Source organism: Canis lupus, chromosome 4 (assembly GCF_003254725.2).
Source record: "Canis lupus dingo isolate Sandy chromosome 4, ASM325472v2, whole genome shotgun sequence".
NCBI classification, from domain to species: domain Eukaryota; kingdom Metazoa; phylum Chordata; class Mammalia; order Carnivora; family Canidae; genus Canis; species Canis lupus.
Window position 1 is genome coordinate 55,732,918 of NC_064246.1, and position 19,685 is coordinate 55,752,602.

Sequence of the window (19,685 nt, forward strand, 5' to 3'; positions counted from 1 at the left end):
TGAGATGGGTTCCTCTCATTTTCTACTGGGTGCTGACCAAGTTGCCTGGTGAGAACAAATTATAATTTGCAACCCAAAGGTTGCAGCAGCTGGAATTTTATTTATTTATTTATTTATTTATTTATTTATTTATTTATTTATTTATTTATGATAGTCACAGAGAGAGAGAGAGCGAGAGAGAGAGGCAGAGACACAGGCAGAGGGAGAAGCAGGCTCCATGCACCGGGAGCCCGACGTGGGATTCGATCCCAGGTCTCCAGGATCGCGCCCTGGGCCAAAGGCAGGCGCCAAACCGCTGAGCCACCCAGGGATCCCTGGAATTTTAAATAATCCTGTGAGGGGCAAAGGTTGCTCCTACTTCTATTATACAACACAAGGATCCTCCGAGAAAAAAGAACAAAAAGGACAACCACATTATTGGTGAATAGAGGCAGCAGGCAGGAAAACAACCTGTTTGTGAGCAGATACGGAGATAGAGGAAAAGTGAACTTTTCCGTGTAACTAGGGGCTCCTAGCTCCTCATTCCACGTGTAGTTGTATATACCACCTGCTGAGAATCACAGACAGCTGGTTCTGGAAGAGCATAGCTGCAAGGTTCAGGTGAAATTATCTGCTCCAAAGTATCTTCCTCCAATCCCTGGCTGTTGTCAGAAATCTGCCATGCAACTCAACACTCAGCTCTCCAGGCTTTATCTATCATAAAGGTTACCCCCCACCCCCCTACTAAATCCAACTTTTCTTCTGAAGGGCAAAAGGGAGTTAGGGTTTTAAGCTGAATCAGTCATTCATACCTCAGTGTAAATGACTGCTCCAGAAGCAGAAGGTAAGGCAGGGGTCGACAAGTGTTTTCTGTAAAAGGCCAGACTGTAAATACTTTAGGCTTTGTGGACTATATGGTTTCAATTCTGAAGAAGCTATAAAGGAGCCCTACACGTTATGTAAATGAATGGGTGTGGTTGTATCCCATAAAACTTTATGGACACTGAAATTTGATTTTCACATATGACTAAATAGTCAGCTTTCATTCTCATTTTACATTTAAACAAGTAAAAACCATTCTTAGCTCATAGGCCACACAAAAACAGTTTGCTGACCCATGAGCGACAGGGAAAGAAGCCATCGGGAGGGGGGCCCCACGCCAAAGACAAAATTCACCAACTCCATTTTGCTGACTCTGACTTTGGGATTAGGAAGCTATGAAATTTCCTTGCCAGTGCCTCATTCTTTCTGAGTGCTGAAGAAGTTGAGACAGTGGGTTAGAAAACAATTCAGGAACAGTGTTATACCTGCCCAGCCCCTGCACAAGAAAGGCTGGGCTTAATTTAAAACTGTGCTCCGAGGAAGCTGAACGCCTAAAGAGGCCTGCATATCTGAAGACTCTCCTTTTTCCAACATGCCCACCCAAGTCCTTTGGCACACTAATTTGCTCATACCACAGGGATGATGAGGAATTGCTATAGTTTTCTCTCCAACCAAAGGCTAATGTGGCCAATCTGACCAAGGAGAGGTGCCCAAATTCACTGGTGATATTATAAAAGGATCAAATCACATAATACTTTGATTTTAATTGATCTTTAAATTATTATTTTAGTGAACATTTTCTAGATATGCCTTAACAAGCCATCTCTTCCAGATCTTGAACTTTTGTACAGTTGACTGTTTAGACCAAAGTAGAGGATTTTACATTTCTATTATATCTCCCCTTGCTAGAGTTACACAAAGGACCCTGGGGTTTTAGGAGGCTGCATACTTCCCTCATCCCTGCTCCTGACACCTTGCTAGTTCTGGGTCCCATTCTTGTCAAGTCCCTTTGTTCTTCTTGTGCTTGCATTACAGAAGTTTGCCCAGATTCTTAGAATACGAGTTCACTTTTTTTTTTGCAAATTTGAGTGGGTTTCTGTTACTCCCTTCCCTGAGACTGCTTTCCCAGGGGGAGAGACAAGAAGGATTTTAGCAAATGTAGTAAACAAACTAAGACTGGCCAGTTGTTCTTGAGGCAGGCAGGCTGCTGGTTAGCTCATCCTTCCTGAATTGCTGCTTCACTGCTCTCTGGCTGGCTGTCCTTGCAGAATCTTTAGTAGGGCTGTGGTTTCTCTCTTTATATGGCTCTTTTAGGGCTTTTAGATGACCTTCCCTCAAATCTATCAACATGTTCTGCTAGGAGATAATGCTTTAGAAGGGCCTGGCTGTTAAAACAAGAAGCAAACATTTACATTATGATCTGCAACTCACTGAAGGTGGTTAGAGGCTATGGTAAAAATTCAGGGGACCTTGATTCAGGCACTTTGTGGTCCTGCAAACCTACATGGGGGCCCCTCAGATTGTTAACTGGCTTTAAGTCACCAGGAGACTGATATGATACAGACAGGTGAAAAAAGTTAAAATGCTTAAACACAGAATTCAAAGAAGACACTGAAATAAACTTCCCAGTCTTGTTAACAGATGCTGGCATTAATGCTAACAACAGCAGTCACTGTTTAAGGAACAATTTGCTCTATGCCAGGCACCCGTCAGACCTAAGTGGGGTTTCAATTCCAGTTGGTTAATGTCCCCACATTTCACTTTCCTCGTCTCTCAAATGGGGATTAAAAATCTGTCAGAATGAAGTTAGATAAATATATAAGATGCTTTGCATGCTGTCTAGCTCACAGGAAGTTTCTATGTGCTACTACAGTTAGCTGTTATCCACTGAACTCATCTATGGTTCAATAAACAGGAGGCCACCGTGCCTTTTTTTTCCTTCTTTTTCTTTTTACCATGTGGGTCTTACAAAGGACCAGGTAAGAAAAGGCTGCTTCGGGAATTGTTCAGGGGTCAGGGGTGTCCCCACGGTCCCACCACTCTCAGTAGCTGAGTGTCACGCTCCCGGGCTTACTGAGCCACTTGGCGGTGTTTTCCTGCCTGACATCTTTCTCTAGATTTGCCAGTGAGATCTCGGAAGAAACACGATTGGATTCCTGCCTCTCGGGCTGAACCTAGACCGGCCCCCGCGCCCGCGTCGGATGGGCCGGGGCGGCTGTCGTTGGAGGCTTCTACCACCAGAGGGCGCTGCGGGCTCTCTTTTTCTTCAACGCGGACCCCAAAGCGGCCCCTGCCGCCTCCGCAGCTCAGCTCTCACGGGCGATGGGGCCTGGGGAACCCGCGGCTGGCCGGGCGCCCAGCCTTCCTGGGGAGTCGCAGCCGCAGGAGGAGGCTGTGTGGACGGAGGCCAAACCGGCTCCCACGGGGGGCTCTATGGGTGGGGGTGGGGGGTCTCTATCGGGGGGCACAGCTGTGCCAGTTACCTGGTTAGGATTCCAGGGGCCTTTCCCCCCCCCACCCCCCGCCCCATTTTTCTTTTGTGGTCACCTTGTTTTATTTTTCCTCAAGACACTTAATATTTTATAATTTAAGATTTACAGGAGTATCATTAATACAAAAGCCAAAACAACCCCAAACATACTTCTGGCTAACGGATTTCTGTGCGTCGCCAGTGGTCAATTTAATTCAAGCAACAATTAATACAAACCATTTTAAGGGAATGAAATAGTTTGACATAGAATTTTTGGCAGTGAACGTGGGGGAGGGGGTGTGGAGAAGAGAAAGACACTGACATTTGTTAACCATCCTCCTGCCAGGAACTTTCAAGTGCCTTGTCTCAGGCTTTCCCCAACACACCACTCCACTTGTATTAATATTTGTCTAACAGGTTTCTTTAAATCACTCCTGGTCTAACTTTGCACCTACTTTAGCTTTTTTTTTTTTTTTTAAAGATTTTATTTATTTATTCATGATAGAGAGAGAGAGAGAGAGAGAGAGAGAGGGGCAGATACACAGGCCGAGGGACAAGCAGGCTCCCTGCAGGGAGCTGGATGCCGGACTCCATCCCGGGACTCCAGGATCACGCCCTGGGCCAACAGCAGGCGCCAAACCGTTGAGCCACCCAGGGATCCCCTCACCTACTTTACCTTTATCCTAAGTAATAATATCGTAAAATCACAAGTTTGCTACCCTAATATATATTAATTCCAGATGCACATTAATTTAAACACATGTAAATAAAAATGTTCCTATGTCTGCCACCTAAAATCATCTTGTCTGTCACACTTGGGCAAACTGTGCCATCTCCTTAATTCTCTTGGCAATGACAAGAGTTGGAAAAAATTAGCTTCCTTTAAACAAAAGAGGAAACAGGCTCAGAGGAGTTAAGTAACCCTCTCAAGGTCACAGCTAATAAGTGGTGAAGCAGGGCTTTAAGGAAGTTATTTTAAATTGGTTTTCATCTAGAGAGTTGGTGGGAGGGAGGTGGATGGCACGCATATCCTCACACCTGAGTCACTTGGCTTAGAATCTCAAGTGCCTCAGGATGTCTCTGTTCTGCTGATGGGCCTGTCCCCTCCACCCCCCCATCCAGGGAAGCCACCGTCTTACCCGAGCCAGGCTGACTCCAGCGGGGACCTTGTAGGGTACATACTTCCTGTAGATATGGCCCACCCTGGAGCAGGGAATGTCCTCCATGCGGCCCCCGCACATCCACACCTGCAGGGTGGGAGGGGAGAAAGAAGATGATATTTCTGCCTCTCACCATTCCCCCCAAAGGCCACCATCCCCTCCTTCCATGCATTCATTGAAAGCATCAGCTTGGACTGTGCTAAAACCCCTCTTCACAGAATGAGGAGGAAAACACAGTAGTAACAACAGCAGTTTTAAATAGCTGACAGCCCTGAGTGCTTATGCATTGCCAAACACTATGCTACAAGCTCCTCATGCACAACCTCATCTAAGCCTCATCAGAAAACCTGTAAAGTGGGTAGTAATGGAGCTCCATTTTGCAGATGAAGAAGCTGAGGCTCAGAGAAGCTAAGAGGCTTGTCTAAGGTCAGAGAATTGGTGAGCAGAGGAGCCAGAATTTAAACCCAGCTTCAGCAGACTCCAGAGTTTGAGCTCTGAACAAGTGCAGGTGCGTGGAGAGCTGTGTTGCAATTCTAAGGCAGCAATGGGGGCTCAGTGCAAAAGACTACGGTGATCACTTAGTGATGTCTGCCACAGGGACAAGAGGGGAAGAGATGGCACATATTATATTTATATTTACTGACTGAGGCATCAAGTTCTGGAGTTTCCTCTGCCATCTGTAAGCCTCCTGCTGGGTAACCCTAAGCAGAGGCGGCCGCCTCCCTGCCCTGACTTCTCTGCAGTATGGCTTACTAAGCCATGCAGCTAGTATCCCTGTAGACAGGAATCTGAGGTTTCTATTTGTGTTTCCCTACATATCTGGCATCACAAAGAGCTCCCGAGTTTGATTGCATGCTGGTCTGCTGGCAATTTGGGAATTCTTTGTAACCACACCGTATCACACCCAGGCTAAACAGAGCCTCCCCAGCAGTCCTGGGTTCAAATCCCAGCTCAGTCACTTACCAGGTTTGTGACTTTGATCAAGGTACTTCTCTGAGGCTCAGTGTCCTCATCTGTAGAGGATTAAATGAGGCTGGCCTCAGGGATGAGATACCTCACGTCAAGTGTTTCCTTAGCACAAGACCTGGGACACAGTCATAGCAGTGACGTCACAGTGATGCATTCAGCCATCTAATATATACGGAGTATCTGGTATATGCCAACATTGTGCTGGGTGGGCACACGTGGTGGTGAATAAGTCTGCCAAGGCCCTTGCTCGCATGGAGGGTGTGTATGGTGCTTAGCTTCTGGGATGGCCCCCAATGAGTCCTGCCTTCTGATATTTGCACCTTTAGGCATTTTCCTCCCAAATGTGTCCTGTAAAGACTGACCCATGTAGCCAACAGAAGAATGCAGAAAGGATGGTCATAAGAGACACTGTGGCTTCCACCTTCCTCCCTGGGACCATCTGCTCTGGGGCACTCAGCTGCTGTGCTGTGAGGACACTCAAGCAGCTCGGTGGAGAGTCCTGGTGGCGAGGAGCTGAGGCCTCCTGCTAATAGTGCCAACATGCCAGCCATGGGAGTGAGCCTCTTAGAAAGGGATCCTCCAGTCCCAGTCCAGCCTCAGGTGACTGTGGCCCTGGCTGATGCCTTGACTCTGACCTCATGACAAACTCAAGCAGAAATGTCCTGCTAAGCCATTCCCAAATCTCCCAGCTGCACAAACCCTTCAATACTGTTTACTGCTGCTTTAGGAGGGTATATTGGGGGTATTTTCTTCCTGTGGCAGTAGTTAAGTAATGCAGAAAGGCAGTTTCAGATAGTGATGTGTGCTATAAGGAAGCCAAAGCAAGGTAACTGGACAGACTCACTGTATGGATCTATGAGAGGTTAGGTTAAATCTACCCTGGTCAGGGAAATCCTCACTTAGAAAGGAGCATTAGATATGAGACTTAAATAATGAGAAGGTGAAAGTAACCTAAAGATCTGAGGGGTGAGAGAACAGGTGGAGAGAAGAGCAAGTGTAAAGGCTCTGAGATAGCGACAGGTTTGGCTTAATTACTGCACAGAGAAAGCCTGAGGCCTGGAGCAGGAGCAGAGATGGGAGGGCAGGTCAGAGAGGTGAGCAGGGACAATCAAAAGGGTCTCACCAAAGAAGGAGTCTTCACCAAAAGTGTTCAGTGAGGGTTACAATATAATCCAATTTCTATTTTACCAAGATGACTCTTCCTGTGGGGTGGAAAATGGGCTGTAGGGTGCAGGTTTGGGGGAAGGAAGGCCTGGAAGGCTCTTGCAGATGGAGGCAGTTCTGCTTTGCTTTTGTGGATGCTGTGGTGATGGTAGGACTCAGCTGTACTTGGGACATTATCTAGATCTATATCTAGATCTATATCTATCTATATCTATCTATCTACATAGATATCTAGATAGATAGTTCTTTTTATTTAAAATAGGCTCCATGCCAGTACAGAGCCCACTGCAGGGCTTGAACTCATGACCCTGAGATCAAGACCCGAGTTGATATCAAGGGTCAGTTGTTCAACTGACTGAGCCACCCAGGTGCCCCTCAGGACATTATTATTAATCTTATTACCATGTTCCTTTGTTTATGAATGAGGAGTAAGAGTGGGAACATTGACAGCCCTGATTCTGTGCAAAAGAGTATTTTCCAGCTTGAACAGCTCAGTGGGATATTGGGGATCTGGCTTCATGTCTTAATTAATTCACAGGCTCTAGAAGGGCTGCTTTTCCACCTCACTCACCTGAGTGTCCTCAGTCCCTCATTACTCTGTGCCAGGCCCTGCCTCCAACCCACCCCGGATGTACTGCATCCCAGGCTTCCTGCAAGGGGATATGCATGCATGTGGCTGCAATTAGTGGAAGTGCTGCCTGGAGAAATGCAATTATAGTCTGATCTTGGGGGAGAAAAAAAAATTGAGCAAGTCAATAGAACAGAACATTGGTCTTGAGATAATGGGCTCCTGATGGTAGATTAATGTCAAGGCCAAGCCAAGAAGTTTATTTTCAAAGCAGGAGATATTGATCAGGCGCCAGCATCCCATAACAATAACTCTTCCTTTATATGAAATGACTGATGTGGAAGTGATGCTTTTGTCTGGCGGATATTGCCCAGCTCACTGCTGGGCCGCCCCTGTCTTTCGGGAGGCAGAGTGGTGCTGAGCAGGTGGGGACACCTTACCCTGCTCTATTTTTGACCACCTCCTGGGCAGTTGACTAGGCTGGCGTCCAGCTCCCCTGACTCCATGTTAAACTTGCATTAGCTAACGAGGATGCGTCTCCAGCCCTGCCCGGCAGGAAATCTTCCTTTATGCAGACAATGATCAATCTCCAAATCCTTCTCTTTGCTGTGACCTCTGGTTTCTTTGGCCTTGACTATGCTGGCCATCAGCCTGAAGGTTCCTGAGGGACCAGGATGCCCTTGATTTGCTGAGAGGTTTGAGATGCCCGAGACATCCAGAGCTCAGAAGGAGTCCTGGTTTGGGATGATGGGGTTTGCTCCTCAGCCTTCCTGCCACTGACAGCTGACTCGGAATGGGAGCTGCCTTCAGACACAGGGATACCTGTTCAGCTAAAGCTGCTGCCAAATCTCAAGTCCTCTGGGAGCACCTGAACAGTCTGAAAAGGGCCCAGTGTAGAGCACATCCCACTTCCCACTTCTCAAGTCCCTCTAGCATCTTCCACAGTGGTCAGCACCCCCATGGTGCTTGCTGGTTATCTGGCAGGATCCCGAGACTGGAGGGGACTCTCCCTCCAGGAACACGACAAGAGCTGGAGGCACAGAATGGTGCTGTGACTCACCCTGGGCTGGGGTGTGGCCAGAGGTGGTCTTGATCCTAGGTCCGGTGGTTCTGCTCATGGCTCTGCACCCATCTGTGTACTGTTAGGGCCCCCTCCCACCCTCCTTCATAGTTGAGGGAGCAGCCACTCAAGATCTAGGGCAGCCATGGCACAGGGCCTCCCGCTCCTGACCCCACCTTGTGCAGCTGTGTGGCCTGGTACCAGGCATTTACCTGGGGAGCCACAGCCTCCTCATCTGTGACCTGGGCATAACCGGTCACTACTGCCTTGCCAGGCTGCTGTCATGGCATGAGACAACTCGTGAAAAGCACTTAGCTTGATGCCTGGCTGTAACAGACTTGATTATGTTAGTCATTTCTGGAGAAATACCACCACCTTAAAAATTATACAGCATTTGCCCCTCTGCCCAATACCATCAGGGTTTTCATCCTATGGCTTGATTTCCAAAATGGAGAAATTGAGGCTCAGAAAGATAAAGTCACTTTTCTAACTTGGTGGTGGAACCTGCAACTGATGAGGAGAATGCCAGGGCCAGGTGAGGTTGGCACAGTCAGGGGGTACCACTTGCAGCCTGACTGTCCCACGGTGCTCTCCTTTCCCCCAGGTAACACCTGGCAGGAGAGTGCAGCTGGCGGCAAAGAGAAGGGGGGGAACTGTAGCCAGCAGCAGCCAGACCCTGTTTGGCTGGGACCCCCTCATATTTGGATGGGGACACACACAGACCACCGACATGACGTGTCTGCCACCCCTCTCTGCTGTGGGCTTCCATCCCTCCCTCCCTGGCCAGCCCCTTGCCAGCCTCCACATGCACTGGGGACGCAGTTGCCTGCTCTGGGTGCCGTGTTGCTCTACCACAGGGAGTCTGCAAATACCTCCTGTCAGCTCGTTTCTGAGTGCCTCTCTCCCTTGCAGAACAGCCTTCTCACTTCTCATGGAAGCACCATGCCACCAGACAAGTACAAATCTAATTGTAAAAGCTTGCTCCCCATTCATTTTCATTGCTGCTTTGATTTATTTTATTAGCAAACTTCTTTTGTGTGATGACAGGCTTCATTACAGTGTCTATAAAAGACAATTACTTGCTCTTATCTCCTAAACTGAGAAGGAAAGAAACAAGTGGTGATGTGCATCAGGAAGAAACACGGGATCCCAGAGAGCGCATGTCAGAAGGCCCATCCTGTGGGGGGGACCTCCCTCTGTTGAGGACACGGCCACCTGGATACCACCAGGACTGGGTGGCCATCCTATTTGCTGATGGCTGGGAGAAGACGACAGCCAGCCACATTTTTTGCTGTTGGCATCCCAGCTGAGCACCCCTATGGAGTTCAAATCCTGTAAGTTGCATGTGGGGGGAAAATAATATAATAATTACTGCCAGTAATTCTGCATTATTTGTGTGCTTAGAAGGTACATGGGATTACTGCTATGAGCCTGGTTCTGAAGTAAGGACTGAGTCTAATCTTGTTAGCAAGCTTTATGAGTCTGAAAGCCTCAGTTTCCCCATCTGCAAAATGGGATGAATTCTTGTGTGTGCCTCCTGGGGTTGCAATGAGACTGAAATGAGGTAATCCCGAAGCACGGAGGGCAGTAAGCAATCCGCATGGTGTTATCTGGACTCACGACAGCTGCTGGGCACTGTGGAGAGGCCACGCACTTCCCCTCAGAAAAGAAGAAATGGTATATATCCATGTCTTCCAGAAGCTTGCGTTATTTTGAATATATTAGTTTGTTTTAAACAAGATGCTGTTTCAATAAGTCTTACCAGCATGAAAGGACCTCATTCATGCTAGTTTTAGATGTTTATTATGGTTACTGGATGCAGCTGGTAAAGAGTAGGAAAAAACAGTTTTACTTTATTTTTAAAAACCATTTGAATTTACTTCTGGGATGGATGCTTGGATGGCTCAGCAGTTGAGCATCTGCCTTCGGCTCAGGGCGTGATCCTGGAGACCCAGGATCGAGTCCCACATTGGGCTCCCTGCATGGAGCCTTCTTCTCCCTCTGCCTGTGTCTCTCTCTGCCTTTCTCTCTATCATGAATAAATAAATAAAATATTTTTAAAAAAGAATTTACTTCTAAGTTATATTATTTTATGTAATATAATTTTAAGCATATCTGTATCTAAGTTAATAAATTAAACTAATAAATTCAGTCAAGTTGCAGGTTTGACTCATGCTTGGACTAGAGCAACCTCAGAACTAGGGAGGTGAGGGAGGTGCTATTGTACCTTTTATGTGTGAGGGAACCAAGGCCTGGAGAGACAAAGCTCCTTCCCCAAGGTCCCTCCGCTCAGAAATGGCAGAGCCCAGAGTGGAATCTGGGGTCGGGTCGGTTCCTTAGAACCAGGCAGCTCTGAGACCTCCAGGGAGACCACACCTTCCTGGTTTAATCTTTCTGGAGCCTGGTCCCAACCCTATTATGGTCTTTTGCCAAGCTCCCTATGAGCACCTGTATAGTCTACAGAACAGAGAGGCACCCCTGGCTTGTAAACAAGGCTCTCTGCCACCTGTTCCTCTGTTCCCGGTCACCTCCAGTCCTCACCACACTCCCTGAACTCAGGCTGTGGATGCTGCTGAGAACCAGCTGTCGTCCATTCACTTTGCTGCTCTGTGGGGCCCCTGTGTTTTTCCTCCCACCAATAACGCAGCCCATACACTCATTCATCCATTCATTCACACATGGCCTAATCATTGGTCAGCCTTGCTCTAAAACCTTGTTGGAAGAAATGGAATAGAAACTCATGGACAAGGGTAGACCCAATGACGCAATGATGTAGCTGGGTGAAGGTCCGGGGATGTGCCGGCCAGCCTGCCATAGCCTGCCAATTTGCTCTGTCCTTCCACACACAAGCCTGAGCACTCTTTCTGTACAAGACTCCATGTATTCATTACAGCCACGGTTTTCATCTTTGGGCACATCGGAATCACCTGGAAAGCTGGTTAAAATACAGACTGCGGGGCCCCACCCTTAGGGTGTCTGACTCAGTAGGTCTGGGATGGAGCCGGAGAATTTGCATTCCTACCAAGTTCTCGGATGCTGCTGATACTGCTGGTCTGGGGCCCACACTCTCAGCACCAGGACATACTGCAATAGTAACTGCCTCCCTCAGCATAATGGTTCTAGCTCGGTCACACAGACAGCCCTGTGAGTTTGGGGTTATTAGTGCCCTCGTAAATGAGAAGATACAGGTTCAGCAGAAAGGGCAAGTGAGCCATCCAAGGTCTCACTGAGAGTTTGTTGCAAAGCTGGGCCTGGGGCTAACATCTTTGAACCCGGTCTCATCAGCCTCAAAGCTCTTTCCACTCCTGTCTTCCTGCCACTGTAGCCAGAGCACATCAGCCACAACAATGTCAATAGTAACAACTACTGTTTATGGATCATTTATTATGTGCCAAGCACTGAGCTAAGGCTTTCACACAGTTTGTGACTTATTTTCACACCCATACTACAGAGTAAGGATTATTCTATCCTCATTTTATAGCTATGACGTTAAGCCCAGAGAGGTTAGGTCACTTTGCCATTGCCATACAGCTTGACTAGCTGATCACACCTGCACCGGAATCTAGGGGGTCTGACTCTGCAGGCCATGTACTTAATTCCACGGTGTTGTAACATGAGGGTTCTGATCGGAACAGCTACTACTTACTGAGTGCCTCCTTTGGCTAGGCTCTAGGCCAGTTAAGTGTTTCATGCCATTCAGTGCTTACAGCAAAGCTCTGAAGAAGTTACTATGGCCATTTTGAGTGATGAAAGATGGAAGCACGGAGAGACAGGTGTGTGCTGGTTGGGAAGCCATGTGCGACAGAAGGTGGCTCAGGGCCCTTGGGCCTCTGAGCCGCCTTCCTGGAGGCATGGTGGGAGATGCAGGCTCCGACAGACAGAGACGCTCCTGCAATTTCAAAGGGCTTGCTGAGAGAGAGTCACGAGCAGAATGCTGTTCCTGCTCCCAGCAGGTGGCTCTTGGGAAGGCTGGGCACCTGTAGCTGGAGGAAGATGCTGCACACAGCAGAGCATGTTCCCCACATCCTTGGATAACCCAGCAAAGGAAGGAGCTAGCACTAGGGGCCCCGGCAGCAACAGTGCAGCTCATCTGAGTCAGAGGGGGCTGGGAGGGGAAGGGGAAGGAAATGGGGAAAGGTGTTGGCATGCAGGTGCTTGGCTGGTGGCCCCAGATCACCTTCTGCCTCTCCTGCTGGCCTCTGGAAGTCATTTCTCCCTCCTGTGCAGCAACTTAACTCCCCTCAGGGCTGGTTCTGACTTCTGAGCCTGGCCTGTAACGATGGCGTCTCTCTAGGTGGAGCTGCCGTTCCTCCCCACTCCCACTGGAGGAATGAGATGAGCACCAGCAGTTTAGGATCAGGACACGTGGGATCTAGCCAAGGGATCCAGTCACTGGACCACTAAGGGCATCAGGTCACATCGCCTATAACCAGTTTCTGGGGATGCTCCTAACTTCTTTCCACACTCTTCCATTCACTCCTCCTGATGACGCTGTGAGTTTTACAGAAGGAAAACCAGAGCATTTTCTTTTTTAAAATCTGCCCCAAATCTGCAGCCTGGGACTGGGTTGGGCTTTGATAGCTATATCAAACAAAGCAAACCCGGGTACATGACACCTCCTGCCTCTGGCTCAGTCTCTCCTTCCAAGGGCAGTGGCTGCAGCCACTGCCTCCTCAATCCCACCCTGTAGACATGTGCTCAGGGCACTCAGACCTTCCCTGGGGTCTCCTCACTGTCACTGCCTCATCCCGGAACTTACAAACTGTCCAAACACAGCATTGGGATGTATATGGTGAGGGGTGCTGGGAGGGCTGAAAAACCGACATTTTTTTCCTTTATAGTTAAAAAAATTTGCTTTTCCTGATTCTAGAAGTGATATGTACTTAGTACTTATGATAAACATATTCATTGTTACAGAAACACATTAGTAGGAGTGGAGAGCCATACTCTGGAGCCCTCCCACCCCGATACCATGAGGGACAGGAAGCCTTCAGGGTGCCGTGGGTCAGAGCATAGGCTCAGGCTGCGTCCAACAGGTAGGGCTGACATTCCTGTTCTAGCTGTGTGGTTCTGTGGAAGTGATTTAACTCGAGCCTCAGTACTCTCATCTACACAATGGAGAAAATCAGAGCACCGCCTTGGGTGGGTATACCATGAAGGCTAAATGACAGTGTGTGCACAGTGCCGGGCAGAGAACCCCACACGTTTCTAGTGTGACTGAACATTAGCTGGTACGAGGACAGTCTGAGTGTTTGTTTGCTGGTTTGCCTTCCTCATATTTTTAAACATTAAACATGAGATCATATTACATATATATTATTTTTCCCATCTGTTTCAACTTAATATTGGAGGCATCTGGCTTTTTAAATAGAATATTCCATTGTTTAGATGTGCTCTAACTTAATTTATTTATCCCCTTAGGATGTACATTTGGGTCATTTTCAGTGTTTCCCTAATGGAAGTAAGGCCTCAGTAAATTGTTTCTACCTAAATCTTTCCTTATCCTTGCAGCTGTCTCAGATAAACTCCTGGGTATGGAATTTTAGGTCAAAGAATGTGCTTGCTTTGGCATGAACAGATTTTGCCAAACTGCTTTAAACAAGACCTATGCACTCACACTGTTGCAAAGCCTACCTTTCTTACGGTGACTCATCCATATCGTCCAGTGGGTACTTTCTCTCTCTTGGATCTCAGAGTTGAAGATATCCTAAACTTGGTCTCCTGGGGGGACACTGTGCAATCACCCTTCTCGCTTGTCCTACTGCCACTACCTCTAATCCAAAATATCCTTGGTACCTGTGAAAGTCAAAGGGCTTTCCCTTTTCCCCACAGTATCTTATTTGATTCTATCTTGTGGGATAGGAAGGAAAGTTGTAATAGCACTGTCTGGGATGTGAGGGCAAGAGAAGTCAAGTGGTTAATCCAGGGCCCCCAGATGGATAGATGGAGAGCAGAGATGAGAAGCCAGTGCCCTGCCTTCTTGCTGACTACTATTCCCACCACACCACATTTACTCAAAGATGGTGATGTAAGTCTGGAAAGGGAGGGGTGAAGGATGTTTTATCAGATAGGAATTGATGCAACTAAGTTATTTAAAACACCTATTTTGGGACAGACACTGGGTATAGAGATAGCCAGTGGGAGCTCACAGTCCAGTAGGGAAGACAGGATGTGATGTGATGTTGATTTGACTCCACCCTTGAGTCACATCAACATGAGGGATTCAGAGCCAAGCCAAGAGTGATGTTGGGGTGGACCCTAGCCAGCCCAGGGAGCTCAGGCTAAATGTGGGCTGGCTAGATTAAAAGAAAGGCATTTCAAGAAGAGTGAACTGTGCATCCTTCCAAAGATGACCTGACACGTGAGCCTAGGGCTTGTGAGCAGTTCCATATGGTTGGGCATAGATATCTGTGTGGACATCTGTGGTTTGCTCTGCCCCACATTCGTTCTCCTTCCAGATACAGTACCTGGTCTCTCCTTCGGGGAACCAGCCCAAACCCACTTTTCTGTCTCTAGGATGGGCATGGGCATGTGACTGCAGCTGACCGATCAGAACATTGCTCAGGGATGGGCAAGGAGACTCAACTTGGGCACTTCTACAGGAATGATGGGAAAGACAAACTCTCTCTCTTATAGGATGCTGGGTACTTCCACAAGAGAAAGCCTGCCCTGAGCAGGAAGCTAACCTAGATGAAAGCAGAGTCAAGGGCCTGAGAGAGATGGAGGCCAGACGAGATGGGTTAGCCCCTGGATCCAGCTAGGCCTGAAGGGTCTGCCCTGGGATTTCCATTGTATGAGCCAATTGATTCTGATTTTTCACTTAAATCAGACTGACTAGGATGTTGGTCATCTGTAATCATGAGTGCAGGCTAACGCAATGGGGTAAGATGACAGGGGGAAGGTGGACAGACAAGCAGGGGTCAGCTCACAGAGGCAGGTATAAGTAGACTATAGAGTTAAAGATTTCACCAGCCACTAGAAGTAGGAATATCCTAACTGCCAACCAGGAGAACTTTGATAGTGTGACTGTGCCTTTTGGAAACAAAATATCTCTTGGTTGAGAGAAAGAAAGAGAGGGGGGAGAAAATCAATGACTCTTTCAGAAATTTCAGAGCCTTCAGAACACCTTTTCTAGGGTTTTCCCATCAGGATAGATGGCCTAGTCTGGAATTGGAGCCAAAGTTTTAATTCATCAGTCCTGACAGCACATATCAATTTATCTTAATTTTTGGAAATACACTCAAGCTTTTCAGACCATTCTCTTTTTTCTGTCATCAAGAAAAAAAGGGGTCTTAGCAGAGATTAAGCAGAGGGAATATGGTCTTTTGAAAATGCTCCACTCTGGCTGAAATGGAACACCAGCATTGTAGGGAGGCGTCCCTGGCAGATAAATGGGCTTTCCTGTCCACTCGGCACTAGGGGCAGGCCTTCTGCAGGGGCTTGGGAGACAATGCACTGGCAGATGAGCTGTCATGGGCTCTGGGGACTCATGCTCTCCAAGCCAGGAGAGAGAAAACTGAGGGAGGAAAGTCTCCCTTCCCAACCTGGGAGCCTCCTCATTACACAGAACCTTTTCCCCTCGAGACTGAAGGACATTAATTGGATCAAATGAAACAGGAGCCAGCCTCTCTCCCCTCCCAGATGAGAGATTTCCAATATGGCTTCATTACCAAGTCTTTTATAAATAAACTATGTGTAGAAAAATGCCATTTGTTCTGCTGTAATTGCCTGATGAGCATCATTAGACGGGTCTTTGAAACACACAGAATGAAATCATTTTGGGTTTAGGAATTCCTTTGTGCAAAGCCTTCTCCATTCACTATTTTCCATAGAGGGCGTTTCTGAAAGGGGACTTCTTGACCACGGAGGTTGGTTTCCGGCCAGTGACATACCTGCTCTGAGTGACACACGAAGACATATTTACTAAGTGCCTCCTCCATGGCTGGCAATCTTTCAGCTACAGAGGATACAGCAGGGAGTGAAACACATAGACATTCCCACCCTATTGAAGTTTACATTCTGGCGAGCACTCAGAACACAGGTGTGCTCACTTCTGGGTATACCCTCGGTGGAAAACTTTATAAATCAAGTTTGTCTGATTGCTGGATCAAGGAACTGTGATGTTAAAACTCTTGATTCCCTGTATGTGGTTTCACTGTAATAAGGATGCAACATTTGGAAAACTAGATTGTATGGGCTAGGGATACTAAATAAATGACGTGTGTACCATCCATCACTTGCCACTGCACCTATGGCAGACATCACTAATCAATCACAACTTTTCTGATTAGCATGGATGCAGCTTCAGAATACATATCAACACAGTACTGGGTAGCCCCCATCCCAGAGCAGATCAGAGTTGGCTGGGAGAGGAAACCTATTTGCTATTTCTCACCTAGACAGTCATTAATTCACCTCACCGAGAGGCTGTAGACTATCCCAGTAAATTTAGAATAACTCCAGGAGGAGGCAAAAACAGAAGGAAGGGGAAAAGACTGGAGCTAACTTCTCAGGCTCATTCTTCTCTCAAGTGTCTTTCTCTCCCGCTCCTGTCCCTATAGAGGCCTAGGAAACGTGACAGGTCGGAGAGCGGGCTCTGCAATCAGGCAAACCTGGGGCCAGGTCCTGGTTCTGTTACTTCCATCTGTGTGGAGCCTAGGTCTGAGCCCCATATGCCTCACTGTGAAATGGGTATAATGATGACATCACCCTGCCAGGGATGCTGGGAGGATCGAATAAGCCAACATGTGTGAAGGACTTGGCACAGTGTCCTATGAGCTCTGAGTAGGGCTGAAATCCAGCTGCTGAACAGCAGAACTGATGCAGACTTGTTTGTAGGTGGCGTCCGCTCTGATTATTTGGTGCTTGAGCCCTCACTGCCACTAAATACTTTGAATATCGCCCCTGGACATGAGCATTAGTGCATTTAGGGGCGGGTCCCCTGACGGGAGACAGCTTCAGAACTCTGGGTAAAACAGCCGCACACTGTCCTTCAAACAAAAATAATGTTTTGGTAGAATTCCAGGCTGTTGTTTTTTTGCTAATCACGGGTTTATGTTCTCTGGTCCTGAACTGCTCAGCCAGTGGTGCACATGGTGACAGTAATGATGTCGATAATGGAAATCATCTTTAGGATGTTGTTAAGGAGCACCCAACCAGCATGGTAGCATTTAATCCCCTGAACGACCCCGTGAGGATTCAAGTATTATTAAGCTTGTTTTGTGGAAGCAGAAGCCGAGGTTCAGTGAGACGAGCCTTCCTTATCCAAGATCACATAGCTGGTCGGAAGTAGCAGAGCTGGGATCGGACCCCAGCACCAAAGTCTCAATCACTGTGTGAGACACCGGTCTCTTGTGTAAAAAGTTGGTCCCCAATTTGGTGGGGGTGGGGAGGATGCGGGATCAGGGTTGTGTATTCCCAGCAATGCTGCTACTGGCCATCCCTTATGCCCTACCAGGGGTCCCCAGGATGGTAGAAGCAGGCCTTGGCTGGCCACAAGGGCCCAGAACAAACTAACCGTCCCCTCAGAGGGACCAACCCTCTGTTCTTCACCTGAGATCAATATGGAATCCCACAAATGAAGGGGAGAAAGTGACCCCAGAAGTTTGTGTGGCTAACTAGCAACTACCATTTCCCTACCACCATTGTCAGGAAGCTTCTACAGCACAAGGGCTGGTCTAATAGAGTAAATATTTATTTATTCATTGGATCTTTTTTTTTTTTAAGATTTTTTTTTGTTTATTTTAGAGAGAGAGAGAGTGCGTGCTCAGGAGGAGGAACAGAAGGAGAAGGGAGGGAGGAGGAAAGAATCTCAAGCAGATTCCATGTTGTGCACAGAGCCTGATGTGGGGCTCAATCTCACGGTCCTGAAAGCATGACTTGAGCTGAAATCAAGGGTCAGATGCTTAACTGACTGAGCCACCCAGGCACCCCTTCATTGGAACTTTAATGAATTCTACCAATTATCAACTGCTGGTTGTGTCCCAGGTTGCATGTTAGGATATTACCTCATTCAATCTTCGCAATAGCTCTGTAAGGTAGGCAGTATCATTACTCTCTTACCTCAGACAAGGAAAGAAAGCCAGTCTAATTTGCCCCATATCACCAAGCTCCTGAGAAGTGGAGTTGGGATTTGAACCCACACTTTTCTGACTCCACAACTTGAGCTCTTGACCACTGGTCTCTATGGCAAACTCCAGCAGTGGTAGATACAAAAATGAAAACTTGAGAGGGGTGGCCAGGAACCACTAAGGAAATCTGTGAGGCCAGGGGTCATCCTTGGAGCACAGTGCACAGCATCCCCCAGGCCTGTGTATCCTGCTTGGCCTGGTTTCTCTGCCCTGATGCTGGTTTGCTGGGCAGCTCACTGGGAGACATGGCACCATCTTTATTGGAAGTGTGACCTGTCTTATTCTAACTCTGCCATCCTAAGAAGGGGATGATGTAAGAGCTGTGGTTAAGGACAGTCTTTAGGAGCCTAGGGAGACACCCCATATCCACACGCAATAAGGATTGGCCCACGGCCTCTGACTTCTTCACCTAAGCAATAGGAGCTGCAGAACCCTGAGGATCCAGAGTCTTTCCAGGCTCAGGGTGCCAAGGGGATGTAGCAAGGAGAAGAGAGATTCCAAAGAGCTGGCTCACCTTGAATGAGATTTCATACTGCTCCCCTCCCCAGATCTCCAGGCCTGGGTCGTACCCGCCCAGCTCCCAGAACCATTTCCGATCCACAGCGAACAGTCCACCGGCCATCACGGGAGACCTGTCAGGGAAGAAGAGTGTGGTGTGAAGACAAAACGCCTCAGCCGCATGCTCTGAGTGTGAGCCGACACTGCTGTTCCCCCAGGGATGGTGCTGCACGCTGCCCTGTGAGCACAGCCCACGTGTCTAGGAAGGAATCCAAGGCCCTTCCAAGGGAGGGCCTGCGCTGTCTTCTTTCTTGGCCACAGCATCCCTTCTTAAATCCTACATTTTAACCAAACTGATCCAAAACCCCCTTCAACCCTTATTTGTGAGGGGAAATCAGATAAATGTGTGCCTTGCAGCTGCGTTGGCTATGCCTCTCTGGTCCTCCCACGGGTTAAATGGTCTGAATCCGGTCCCTCCAAGCCTGTCTGGGCTATGGGATCTCTTAGAGAGAAGACAAAACACATAGCTTGTTGGGCCCTAGCCCAGACCTATGAAGCAGTCCCTGGGGGATGGAGCCTAGAAATGTGTGTTTTCAAATAGGCTCCTTGGATGATTCTCACTCAGCCAGCCCAGCATGGGACATCTGTTCTGCTGAGAATTTGCAGAAGAAGACACAGTCCCTGTTCTTTCTGTTAAACTGGGATACGATGAACTCCACACACTGTCTCATTACTTTAGTTGCTGAGTGCCAGCTGAGTCGCAGATGCTAGGAGAATGTGGCAGTAAATCAGAGTTGGCCTGGGACTTCGGGGGGATGCTAGTGTGGTCACATAGCCACCTCAGGACTGAAGGATCCAAAAGACA

At 48.0% G+C, this 19,685-nt stretch overlaps 1 protein-coding gene across 9 annotated transcripts in view; it reads right to left on the reverse strand.

Moving 5' to 3' along the window:
- Positions 1-19,685, reverse strand: part of GALNT10 (polypeptide N-acetylgalactosaminyltransferase 10) — a 216,969-nt gene that overhangs the window by 15,496 nt on the left and 181,788 nt on the right. For all 9 annotated transcript variants that reach the window (XR_003131064.3, XR_004814921.2, XR_004814920.2 and 6 more), the window contains exons 7-8: positions 18,837-18,954; positions 4,411-4,518 (exon numbers count right to left, since the gene is read on the reverse strand). Coding sequence is in view for 3 of the 9 variants with exons in the window: in XM_025435119.3 (XP_025290904.1) it covers positions 4,411-4,518; positions 18,837-18,954 (226 nt within the window). In the remaining 6 variants the exon portion in view is untranslated. The remainder of the gene's footprint in view (positions 1-4,410; positions 4,519-18,836; positions 18,955-19,685) is intronic.